This window comes from Anastrepha ludens, chromosome X, assembly GCF_028408465.1.
Source record: "Anastrepha ludens isolate Willacy chromosome X, idAnaLude1.1, whole genome shotgun sequence".
NCBI classification, from domain to species: Eukaryota; Metazoa; Arthropoda; class Insecta; order Diptera; family Tephritidae; genus Anastrepha; species Anastrepha ludens.
In genome coordinates this window covers 92,756,092-92,769,116 of record NC_071503.1, presented here as the reverse complement: position 1 = coordinate 92,769,116, position 13,025 = coordinate 92,756,092, and the positions used below count along the sequence as shown (strand labels likewise).

Sequence of the window (13,025 nt, the reverse complement as noted above, 5' to 3'; positions counted from 1 at the left end):
ACGCACGGGTTTGGATAGCGGCTCCGAGTGGGGACCCACTCAATACAATAATGAACAACAACAACAACAAAACAACAACAACACAACTAGCAAAACAACAAACGGTGGCGGGAACTCGGAACCGAGTCCCAAAACCAACAACGGGGACTTCGGGAGCATCTCTCCGGGGACCCTCCATTAAGCCTAAACGGCAGATAGGGCAGAGTAAACGGTCCTTCTCTGATCTTCGTTTGGCTACCAAGATCCTGGAGCGCTACGGTGGGCAGAATGACTCTCAGGTATCTGAGAAGCATTCCCAGATGCTCGAGTGGGCCAGGAAGGTCATTAGGGGAGCAGAGGAGGGCAATGAAAAGGGAGTGGAAGCGAATGCGCCACAACCGGACTCGGGAGTTAAGAGACAACGCTCCCTGGAAGAGGATATCCCGCAAGAGAAGAGGCCCAGGATTGGTGGTGGCCCGCCAAAAACATTTAGCGAAGTCGCTAAACAGGCGGGCTCGATCATTCTGGGAGTAATGGACAGCGGTAAAGAGGACGGCGCCATCTCCAGGGAGGAATGGAAGAAGGTAGCGTCCGCCATCTCCGCAGTATTTATAAGGGTAGTGAGGGAAAACCCTGGCCCCCCCGCCCAAGCTGTGAAAGTGCAGGATGGCACTACGGTTCATATAAAAGAATCGTCTGCGCTGACGAACGGTCAGCCTCAATGTACAGGGCGGCAGTAGCCTTGGTGGGAGAGGTATGGGAGGGAGCCAAGCTGAGGGTAGTGGACCGAAAGGATCTACCTGTACGTCCGCGAGCACGTGTCTGGCTCCCCTCCGAACCCTCTGCCTCGAAGGAGATGGAGGAAATCCTCCGCTACTGCAACCCCACACTTCCCACACACAACTGGAGGGTGGTGAAGGTGGAGAAGACTGAGGGATCCTATCGGCAAGCGCTGATTCTGCTGAATGCAGAGTCCCTCAGTCCTCTCGCTGAAGCAAAAGGGGTCATTAACTATGGCTTCGAGAAGGTAGTCCTTAAGGTCTACCAAACCGATGCCAGAGGAGATGCCCCTGCACATCCGGACGTGCTGGGAGACGTAATGCCCACAGTGGAGGAAGCTCCTGTGGACATGGAAGTGGAATCCGTCATGTCGGAGGGTGACAATGCTGATGACGTTCGCTCTTTACCGGGGTCCGTCGTAAGCATCGGGTCGTTCTTCGACAGGGCGGAGGAGGAGAGTCTTCTGGCCTCGGAAAGCGAGGACGCCGTCCTTGGGGTGATGGAGAGGATACTGGAGGATGAATATTCTTCAGATAAATCTTCAACACTCTAAGGCGGCGTCCGCCAACCTACTAATCCACCTTGAGCAAGGTGGAGCTGATATAGTCCTGATCCAGGAACCGTGGCTGAGCAGCAACGGCATTTCTGGGCTCAGGACGAAAAGCTACAATCTGGTGGCGTATAGCGGGACAGGTAAACCAAGATCCTGTATACTCATCAGAAAGGAACTTAACGCATTTATTTTGCCTAATTTCAGCAATGAAGACATTGTAACGGTGAGCCTGGAGGGCCCTTCTGGGAAACTATGGCTGATGTCAGTCTACATGGCACATGACGACGAGGTGGAACCACCTCCGGTGCTGCTAAGGAAAACCCTAGCCGAAGCAAAACGCAGGAAAATCGGCGTTATTATAGGCACTGACGCGAACTCCCATCACACCTGCTGGGGAAGTTCAGACATCAATGCAAGAGGTGAGTCACTTTTTGATTATATTCTAAACGAGGACTTGTTTATTTGTAACAGGGGTAAAGACCCCACTTTCATTACCGCAGCCAGAGAGGAGGTGCTTGACCTCACTCTGGCTTCTTCTTTACTGATCAGCCGAATCTCCGATTGGAAGGTGCTAAATGCTCACTCCTTCTCGGACCATAGGTACATTCAGTTCTCTCCCGCTGAAAACCGTCCAATAAGATCCCCCTACAGGAACCTGAGGAGGACGGACTGGGATGCATACAACAGAAATCTACTGAACCTACTCCCCAAAGCACCGGGAGGAAATCAAGATCTATCGGAAGAAGCGATCGACAAACTGGTGGAGACCTTCACCTCAGCTTGCAACACCGCCCTTGAAACCTCTTGTCCAACAAAAGCTTTTCCCAGGAAGGAAAAACCGCCTTGGTGGACAGCGGAGCTCTCTGAGCTTAGGGCCTCATGCAGACGCCTTTTTAATAGGGCTAAAAGAATAAGATCTCCATCGGGATGGGAGCTTTATAAGGCAGGGCTAGGAATATATAAGTCCGAAATTAGGAAAGCTAAGAGGGACTCTTGGAGAAGCTTCTGCGAGAGCGTAGAGGGCTGCCATGAGTCTTCCAGATTTAGACGAGTACTCACGAAGAGTTCCGCTCCCTTGGGGTACTTAAGAGACGAATTGGGACGTTGGGCGATGAGCAGCGAGGAGTCACTAAAGTTACTTCTCGATGCCCATTTTCCGACGAGCCCAGCACCTGGCAGCACCGGCCTGGAAAGTAGATCAACCTGCACTCGAGACCGGGGCTGGTTGATGGATAAGCGCCGCCTGTCTTGGGCCATTGAATCCTTTAGACCCTTCAAGTCGCCTGGTCCTGACGGCATCATTCCTGCACAACTGCAAAAGTCAGTGGAGGTATCATGCCGTTGGTTGAGCCCTATCTATGCGAGCTGCGTAGCCAGGGGCTATATACCGAGGTCATGGAGGGCCGTGAGGGTTGTCTTTATACCCAAGGCAGGCAAGTGCTCGCATGTCTCCCCTAAGGACTTCAGGCCAATCAGTCTCTCATCTTTTTTGCTAAAAACCCTTGAGAGACTGATTGACCTGCACATAAGAAGCGAAATTCCTCGGGGTCAGCTGTCGCATACCCAACATGCTTACTGCAAGGGAAGATCGGTCGAATCTGCCCTGCACACAATTGTGAAAGAGATTGAGGAGTCTCTTTCTCAGAAGGAGCTTGCGGTGGGCGCCTTCCTCGACATCGAGGGGGCTTTTAACAACGTCCTCCCGGAGGCAATCACCCGGTCCCTGGGTAAACTGGGGGTCGAAACCGACCTGATCAGATTTATCTATAAAATGCTCAGCGACAGAACTGTCGCGGCAGAATGGGGCGGCATCTCCATTCACCGGCAGGTGAGTAGGGGCACTCCGCAAGGTGGTGTTCTCTCGCCCTTCCTCTGGGTCGCTGTTGTAAATGACTTGCTGGAGGAGCTGGTGAAAGGGGGCTGCAGGGTGGTTGCCTACGCGGATGACGTCGCACTAATCGTCAGAGGAAAATTTGTGGATACTCTGTACAACCTGATGCAGGGATATCTTAACGTAGTTGTTAGATGGGCAACGGACTGCGGCCTGTCGGTGAATCCTCTTAAGACGGAGCTCGTCTTATTTACGAGGAAACATAAAATACCCAGAGCTCAACTTCCCTCACTAGGGGGCGCTCCGCTGATGCTTTCTGACAAGGTTAAGTACCTAGGTATTATCCTTGACAGCAAGCTCACATGGAAGCCCAATATTGAGGAAAGAGTGAGGAAAGCAACAATCGCCTTGTATGGATGCAAGGGCGCAATTGGTAAAAGATGGGGCCTTTCGCCTAGAGTTGTTTTCTGGCTATACAATACTATTGTAAAGCCTATCTTGTTATATGGAGTCATAGTCTGGTGGAACTCACTAGAGAAGACGACATTGGTGAAGAAGCTGGAGAGAGTCCAGAGGTCGGCACTCATTAGAATCAGTGGGGCGCTTCGAACGACTCCTACTCTGGCGCTCAACGCAATGTTAAATGTGGTACCCGTAGACATTGCCGGCAGAATTGCCGCCTCGCGTACCGCAATCAGACTGAGGGGCTGGAGCTATAAGCTTAACCTCACTTATGGGCACTCAAGCATTCTCAGAAACTTCGAGTTCATCCCTCTGTCAACGGATCAGTGTATACCCTCGTTCAGTCCAACCGGAACCTTCTCCACTTATATTCCGTCAAGGGAAGAGTGGAGAGAGGGCTACACTTGGGGACAGGGCATGGTGAACTTGTTCACGGATGGATCGAAGTTGGAAGGAAAGGTTGGCGGAGGAGTCTTTTGCGAGGAGCTCCCCACCAGACTCAAATTCAGGCTACCGGACCACTGTAGTGTGTTCCAGGCAGAGGTAGCCGCAATCAAGGAGGCAGCCGATTGGCTGCTCAAATGCGTATTAACGGTCAAGGAAGTAAATATTTACTCCGACAGCCAAGCGGCAATAAGGGCCCTCGGGTCTATGACGGTGCATTCGGAATTGGTCAAGGAATGCTTGACCTCGCTTTCGACTGCGTCCGAATTCTTTAACATCAGCCTCATCTGGGTTCCTGGTCACAGCGACATTGCTGGAAACTGTGAGGCGGATGAGCTGGCCAGACAAGGGACATGCGAGGTGATTTCCCCGCGAAGGGAGAGAATTGGGATCCCCCTGACTACCTGCGGTCTGCTCCTGGAAAGATGGGCATCGCACCAACTCAGCGAGCGCTGGGCAAGTACACGAACGTGTAAGGTCGCGAAATCCTTCTGGCCACGTGTGGACCGCAGGCGCTCGGGCGAGCTTCTGAGGCTGACAAAATATCAGCTCTCTAATCTCGTGGGTTTTCTCACAGGACACAATGCGCGAGGAATGCATGCTGTGAGACTTGGAATCATCTCGAGTCCCTTTTGCGCTGGATGTATGGAGGATGAGGTGGAATCATCTCAGCACCTTCTCCTTAGCTGCCCTGCTCTGGCGGGGCTAAGATCTAGGCATCTTGGCTCCTACTTCTTTGTCACGCCTGCTGATATAGCTGGCGTTGACATTAAAAATCTGATGAATTTCATCAGCAGCATAAAGCGGTTGACGCAAACATAGTCATTGTTCGTAATCGTAATCCGCACGCTCCCAACTATCCCAGCACCACCTCTCCCCGCCCTCTCCCTGTATCCCATCGGTCCTTCTCCCCCGCCTCACCCCTCCATAATGGCATCACAAAGGACGAATCCTTCTTCGTCCAAGTGTGCCCATTCCCTGGGCAACCATATCAACCTAACCTAACCTAGTATAAATCTACAAATTAGTACTCGAAAAAAGTTCATTTAACATTTGCTCCTTCTAATTCCATTAACGTTCTTTGGTTTTTCGTTTCTGTATAAAATTAAATTGACGAATGCCGACGGCATTTTGCAAGGAATTTCCTTGTGCATTTCTATGTTGCCTTGATTAACGAAACTTTATTCAATTTATATTTTCAAAAAAATTTAAATGTACAATCAAAGATACATACATATATATGTATGTACATTTGAATTATATGCGCCAACATTTAAAATCAAATGAACTTTAATGTTTGTCGATTTCATTTAGAAGAATACATTATAAAACGACGTCACATTTTGATGTGTGTGTTTTAGTAAATTTAAAACTTCATACAAATTTAATGAAAATTTTAACTAATTTTTCGAGTCGAAATTAAATTTAGATGAGAATTCATAGAGCATACAAGTGTTGCTCAATATATACATATGTATATTATGTTAGTTATGTTTGTGCAAAAGTCAAATTACATCTTCAATTCTTATAGTGTTGCTCGCATATGGGTATTTCCAAACTGGCGTGACGTGACATTTGTATGACTAAATGTCAAAAAAAAAAAAATGCTTTACTTAACATTTCGAAATATTTTATATGGATAGTTGCATTGTAATAAAGGGGACATTATTTTAGTTAACAAGTTACCGAAATTTATTAACAACACTTAATAATATAAGCTAATATATAGGCTGGCGTGACGTTACAAAAAACGGAAGTCCCCCTTATCTTGAATTTTGAAAAAGCATAATTCTTCGAATTTTGTAAAACTATTCGAGTGAAACTTTTTGCCAGGATATTTAAATATTTAAGGTTCACATTCCAATTTCCTATGTTAAAAAATGGTTTCGGTTTTTTTTTTTACCACACAAAGTCTCTGACGTGACGTTACCTGACGTTATGTTACTGAAATTTATATAAATTATTTCTTTTGTTGATATACCAATTTTTACATTTTTTGTAGAAATTTCAAATAGAAGGGGTGTATGTAGATATTCAATTCGGGCTAGCGCTGTGATTTTGATGTTTTGAGAAAATAAACCAAAAAAAAGAGGCACATAACTTTTGACGTTTAAAAATAAAACATGAATTTTATTTCAAAAATACGATTTTGTTTATTTAAATATTCCAAGTTAATTTTATTATTATACAACACTTTTGTGTGAAAACGCAGTCTCAGCTGCTTTTATTTGCCTGTCTTCGCTGCTTGATAAATGATGAATTTTATGTATTCCAGAAATTTTCGGCAACTCATTCCACTTTTCTATTAGCATATATAGGGCTGATTGGCTTCTGGCCTATATTCTTTGGCACATTCATTTTTCTTTCTCAGGCGAAATGCTTGTTGTCTTTTACAATTTTGTTTTTTTATTGCATCACTTTTATGCTTGCTCGATTCTAATCTTTTTCTGTACTTTGATGCCCTCTCTTTTGCTTTTAAACGGCTTCTCTCCAGCCTCAGTGGGTCAGTTTTTAGTTTTTCCCTATAGCACTTTGAGTATTTTTTACAGTTACTCGAAGAATCCATCTACATAAGACATGATTGAATTATAATTCAGAAAAAGCCATCACCTATCGAGAAAATTACTTACAATATGGCGTGACGTTACGAAACTTTGAAGCTAAATACGACAGAAATTCCTTGCTTAAATTTGTGGTCCGATAACTCAAGAACGCAATTAAGGAAAATTTTGAAAATATTACTTTTATGATATTTAAATAGTTTTCTTTAATAAATGAAGCAATTTTTTTTGTTTAATCATAGTCTAGATTTTCGGTTAAGGTAGACTTTTCTGTGGAAGTTCCCATATGTATGCACTGAAGCAACCATGACCAGGTAGGTCATCGCCTTATCATATTTCATGCAATAATTAGGGAGCAAATATCCTAATGATCAAATTCCGGCCTAGCTAGTCGTGATTTGACTGCGTTAATGATCAGAAGTGTTTCTCTGCACCTGTGCAAATAAGCAACAACAGCACCGTTAACTCATATTTTTTCACTTTGCTTGCATTCACACAGTGTTTGCATGCATTTTTCTTTGTTATATTTTGTTTTTCTCTCTAAAAACAATTCCTGCTGAAGTAACCAACAACAAAGGCACCGTTGGTGCTAAAACAAAAAAAAGTAAGAATGCTTGACGATAACAACGATTATCCAGACATACAATGGCAAAGCGTACCGATGGTAAAAAAACGACCGCATGGAGGTTCACCTCTAATGAGGAAAAGGCCAGCTCTAGCCGATACAACTGGACCATCCAGTAATGCTAGCCGGTTTGACCTGCTAACAGATGACAACAACCTTGACAATGAAAATCATAAAAATGCACCTGCAATAGAAATTAGTGATGGTGAAAACAATAATACTGAAGGGGAAATCTCTGTTAAGCCCCCGCCAATATTTTTGTCTGATGTCAATGATATAAGTAGCATGATGTCTTATATTTGTAAGTGTATTCAGAATGACAGTTTCAGGTATAAAACTCAAAGAGATGGACACGTAAGGGTTATAGTTAAGTCCGTGCATACCTATAGACAATTAGTAGATTACTTAAGAAAAGGTAAAATTAAGTTTCACACTTATCAATTAAAGCAAGACAGGGCCTTTAAGGTAGTTGTTAAAAACTTGCATTACTCTACATCAACTAAATTCATTAAGAAAGAAATTGAAGAGCTAGGCCACCAAGTAAGAAACGTTAGTGCAATTAAGAGTCGTATAACCAAGGAGCCCCTAAATATGTTCTTTATTGATCAGGAGTCAAACAACAAAAATTCTGATATATATCAAATTAAGTATATTGGTAATGCTGTTGTCAAAGTGGAACAGCCAAGAAAAGTGAATGATATAGTTCAATGCTTTCGATGCCAGGAATTCGGGCACACCAAGTCATATTGTACAAAAAGCTACAAATGCGTGAAATGCTCTCTAGATCATCCTACTAATGACTGCCCTAAAAGTAAAGAGTTAGCTGCAAAATGTGTTAATTGTTTTGAAGCTCATGCTGCTAGTTACAAAGGCTGTTGGCAATGCAGATGTACTAAATTCTGCGCAAAGAAATGACGATGAGCAAGTGATAAAGCGAAAAGTGTAAATGAGCAAAGAGCGAAATAAACGATGAGAAGAAATTTTGAGCGATGAATAAAATAGCGAAGTGAAAGGAATAGGGTGAGAACCCAGATTGTGGTTGATGCGAAAATAAAGTTTAAAACCTTAACATCCTCCCCCGGTTGGAGTCAACTACTCCAAAATAATCAGCAAATTATACTGGTAATTTGCAAATCTTTGATATTGCTCGTGTTTGTAGACCATTTCTGGTTTTTACTACCACTACACGAACATGACCATCGTCGCCAGGCTTGACTTCAGTGATGCGACCTGTTGTCCACTTAAGTGGAGGTGTATTTTCCTCCTTTATTAAGACCATGTCATTCGTTTGTAAATTTTGAGATTCCGTTTTCCATTTTGTTCGCTGTGGTAAATTTTTAAGATACTCGCAGTGCCATCTTTCCCAAAAATTTTGGTTTATTTGCTGGACTATTTGGTAGCGCTTCAGTAAGTTATCATTACGGCCCAAAGAGTTCGAGTCTGGAATTGTTGTCAGAGGCCGTCCTATTAAAAAATGAGCCGGTGTTAATGGGCGCATGTCATTAGCATCTGTCGACATTGGTGTAAGTGGATGGCTGTTGATTATTGCCTCGGATTGACAACAAACAGTTTGAAGCTCATCCAACGTTAGGGTGGTGGTTCCGATAGCACGACGAAGAAAGTACTTTGCTAATTTAACTGCACTCTCCCAGAGTCCACCAAAGTGTGGAGACCTGGGAGGTATGAACTGCCACTCGATTCCATTCTCCAGGCATGTACGTTGAACCTCTTCTACATGTTCCTTGGTAACGAAAGCGGACAAAAGCTGGCGTAGTTCTCGATTGGCACCCACAAAATTGGTAGCATTGTCGGACACTATTTTGCGACTTTTCCCCCGTCGAGCAATAAATCTCTTTAAGGTACCTATAAATGCTTGTGTGGACAAATTGGATTCAACTTCTAAGTGTACTGCCTTAGTTACAAAACAAATAAATACTGCAATATAAGACTTAATTGGTGAACGGCCGCGAATTCGTTGAGTTATAAGGACAGGTCCACAATAATCCACTCCTGTCACTTCGAACGGGTAAGTTTGCTGGACTCGATCGGCTGGAAGATGCCCCATAATTTGCTCAGCAATAATTGGGTTACTGCGGTAGCATAATACGCAATCGTGAATTACCCTTCTTATAACATGGCGTGCGTTTGTTATCCAGAACTTGTCTCTCAAAATGTTTTGAAGCGTTTGGACTCCGGCGTGCAAGTGATGATGATGAAAATGTCGAATTAATGTATTTACAAATGCGTGTGATGATGGAAGTAGAATTGGGTGTTTACTGTTAAAAGGCAATAATGAATTTTTAAGTCGCCCTCCAACTCCGAGTAAGTTCTTATGCAAGAATGACGACAATGAAATTAGCTTTGAGTTGCGATGTTGTTCTCCAATCTCAATGGCGTGGATGTCTTCTGAAAATGAAATATATTGAATGTGTCTGCATATCAATTCTAATGCTTCATCCATTTCAGGTGCCGATATGTTGATGTTATCATTAACTGATGACTGCTTTCGACATCCACGAATAAATCGATTTACATAAGCAAAAATTCTCAGCAATTTCATGTAGCTATTAACATACTTGTGTTTACTAATGAAGTCTGAAGTTGGAATAGCAATTAATGCAGTTCTTTGAAGCCGTTGATCTGGTAATTCGTTTTGTAATACATGCACTGCTGAAGGCCAATGATCACAGCTCTGTTGGATAAATTCTGGTCCGTGCCACCAAAGTGTATTTTGTAAAAGTTCGTTGGCACATGCTCCACGTGATACAATATCAGCGGGATTCTGGTCTGTTGGTACGTGATTCCAGGAAAAGTTTTTCGTTAATTGCTGTATTTTTGCTACCCTGTTGGCCACGAAAACGTTCCATCTCGACTGTTCACCTGCTATCCAAGCAAGCGCAATTGTGCTATCTGACCAGCAGTATACATTTGCGCTAGGAAGATTGAGTATGTTGTTAACTGCTGACATCAGTTCTGCGGCCATTAGGGCTGCACAAAGTTCTAGCCTAGGTAATGTAATCTCTTTCGTTGGTGCCACTCGAGATTTAGCACAGAGTAGTGACGAATGCTAACCATATGCATCACTCCATTCTGCATACACACATGCTCCATATGCCTTAGTGCTTGCATCTGCAAATGCGTGAAGTTTAGTATCGATATCAATATTAGCATACCTGGGTATTTTTAATGTTTGTAAAAGCGGTAATTGTTTATTGAATATCTCCCAATGAACCTTAATCCCGGGCGGGACTTCATCATCCCATGGCAACTTCAGCTTCCACAGTTGTTACATCAAAATTTTGCATGTTACAATCAAAGGATTGAGGAGACCTATCGGATCAAAAAAACTTCACAATTTTGATAGAATTGAACGCTTTGTAGTTTTAACGCAATTATTCGCTATCAAATGAAATAGAAAGCAATCCTTAACTGGTGACCATTTTAACCCTAACGTTTTTACAAGCTCAGTGTCATGGAAACGAATTGTCTCTTATTTGTCTTCCGGTAAAATATCGGCAACAATTTCAGATGCGTTCAATGCAAATTTTCGTAAGGGAAACCCCGCGCAATTCAGTAAGTTTATGGTTTGATTTTTGATTTCGATGACCTCGCCGATACTAGCTGCGCCACTTATTAAATTGTCTACATAGAAATCGCTTAGTGTTACCTTTGATCCGATTGGGTAAGTTTTCGCTTCATCAATTGCCAGCTGTTGAAGGCATTTTACAGCAAGGTACGGTGCGCAACTAGTACCATAAGTAACTGTTTTTAGCTGATATGTGGTAAGTGGTTGTTGAGAGGTGGGGCGCCAGAAAATGCATTGCCATTCGGTATCTCGTTCGTCGACCCAGATTTGCCTATACATTTTGGCAATGTCAGCCATAATGACATATTTGTGTCTTCTGAATCGGGTCAAAATTGTGAATATCGTATCTTGTAGCTGGGGACCAACTCTCAACATATCGTTCAGGCAATATCCATTTGAGGTTTTGCAGGAGGCGTCAAAGACTACCCGCAGCTTAGTAGTCGAGCTATCAAGTTTTGTAACCCCGTGGTGGGGAATATAGTTTAGGCGATTTCTTGGTGAATGTTCTAAATTAACTGGAATCATATGCTTCATATTGATATATTCTTCCATGAATTCATTGTAATCTCTGCGAAGATGATTCAGTTTGCATTCTAACGAAAACATTCTTTTGCCTGCGGTTTCTTCTGAACTACCCAGGTGATGCGGTTCTTCACGAAATGGAAGGCGAACAATGAACTTATTGGTAACGGGACACCTGTGAGTAGTAGAACTGAAATAGGATTCACATTCGAGCTCATCCGATGGTAGAATCGACGATGACGATACTGGAATGTCTTCGATTGCCCAAAACCTTTCCAGGAGCTTATCTAAAATGGACTCTGATGTGACTGATGTGAATGCTTTGTATGGAGGTGATGGATCAGCTGCTGATGTTACGTGCGCAGGAATTGCTCCTGCAACCACCCAACCAAATTTGGTATTTTGTATTACTGGACCATTGAGACGTATTTGGCCCTTACTAAGTATCTCAAAAAATAATCCTGCTCCAATGAGTATGTCAATCTGTCCTGGTATGTTAAATGTCGGATCAGCGATGGAAATGGTATCTGGAATCGAAATGGTTGACTGATCGATGCGACGACTAGGTTGACATGACGTAATGGATGGTATGATTAGTGCATCAATGGTAGCACTATACTCTTCGGTTAGAGATTTAATCGTTATGCAACATAAATGTTGTGCCTTTGCTCTCCTTTGACCTATTCCACTGACGTCAATATCTACGCCCTTTCGAGTTACTCTTAAATGTTGTGCCAATTTCTCCGTGATGAAATGCAGTTGAGATCCGGAAACTAGCAGAGCGCGAGCTCGGATGCTCACTCCCCGAGAATTAAAAACATGAATAATTGCTGTTCCAAGAATAACTTCTGGTTGATCGAGACTCACCTTAAGAGCAGATGATGAGAGCAAACCTGCTCTCGGTGATATGTTGGTAATGGCTGAATCATTTCGACGTAATAGTGTATGATGTTCTACATTGCAGTGTTTACAGAGATGAACTGAAGGACAATCATTCGATTTATGACCTGATCCAAGGCAATTCAAGCACAAGTTCAGTCTTTTCACACAGTTATATCTTGCAAGTGGATCCATTGCACGGAACGTGTCGCATTTGAAGTCATTATGGTGGGGAACCGCATTGCAAAATTCACACTTTGCTTGTTTGGTAGTCACCATAGCCCATTTTTCGTCACGTTTGTTGTGCCTATGTGTTGTTAGCTGAGTTCTTGGTATGAGTGTTTTAGGCTGCCCGGCTTCCAAAATATAAAATTTGACAACGACGTTCTAAGAATTTTGCTAAGTCCTCCCAAGTGGGCAGATGAAAACTCATGGCAGTTGATCGCTGATCAAACAAGTGGGTAACCTCTTCCTCCCACTTGGCCTTCGTGTCTGTATTGAGCTTTGAGGATACCAGATGCAAGAGTATGCCATCTGACACTTGCTGATTTGAAGCTAGTGATTGCACAGCTCGTAAATTGGTATTGACGACGTCTATGAACGCCCTCATAGATGATGCATTCGGCCTTGTTTCTCCCTGTACTTCGAAAATATGTTGGATATGAGCTTGGAAAATTAGCCGCTTGTTTCCATATCTAGACCGTAACAGATCCAACGCCTTGATATAATTTTCATCGGTCACCTCAAACGATTGTATTAGGCTAGCTGCTGAGTCGACGAGACATGATCGAAGGTACTGAAAC

The 13,025-nt window shown here is 43.4% G+C and overlaps 2 protein-coding genes across 2 annotated transcripts; one reads left to right on the top strand and one right to left on the bottom strand.

Annotated features, from left to right (window-relative positions):
- The first annotated feature begins 835 nt into the window (after positions 1-835).
- LOC128870360 (uncharacterized) lies at positions 836-8,181 on the top strand. The gene is made up of 3 exons (XM_054112973.1): positions 836-1,170; positions 1,277-1,731; positions 8,099-8,181. Exons 1-3 carry the CDS (start codon positions 836-838, stop codon positions 8,179-8,181), a joined length of 873 nt encoding a protein of 290 aa, XP_053968948.1.
- Positions 8,182-10,725: 2,544 nt separating this feature from the next.
- Positions 10,726-12,417, bottom strand: LOC128870359 (uncharacterized). The gene has a single exon (XM_054112972.1). It carries the CDS (start codon positions 12,415-12,417, stop codon positions 10,726-10,728), a length of 1,692 nt encoding a protein of 563 aa, XP_053968947.1.
- Between the last annotated feature and the right edge of the window lie 608 nt (positions 12,418-13,025).

Bases quoted from the DNA above. Each gene is read 5' to 3' on its own strand.
- LOC128870360 (XM_054112973.1), top strand. From the start codon at position 836: ATGGAGGAAATCCTCCGCTACTGCAACCCCACACTTCCCACACACAAC. The intron at 1,171-1,276 runs GTCCGTCGTAAG...AGGATACTGGAG, and splicing joins GACGTTCGCTCTTTACCGGG to GATGAATATTCTTCAGATAA. The intron at 1,732-8,098 runs GTGAGTCACTTT...TCATGCTGCTAG, and splicing joins TTCAGACATCAATGCAAGAG to TTACAAAGGCTGTTGGCAAT.
- LOC128870359 (XM_054112972.1), bottom strand. From the start codon at position 12,417: ATGGATCCACTTGCAAGATATAACTGTGTGAAAAGACTGAACTTGTGC.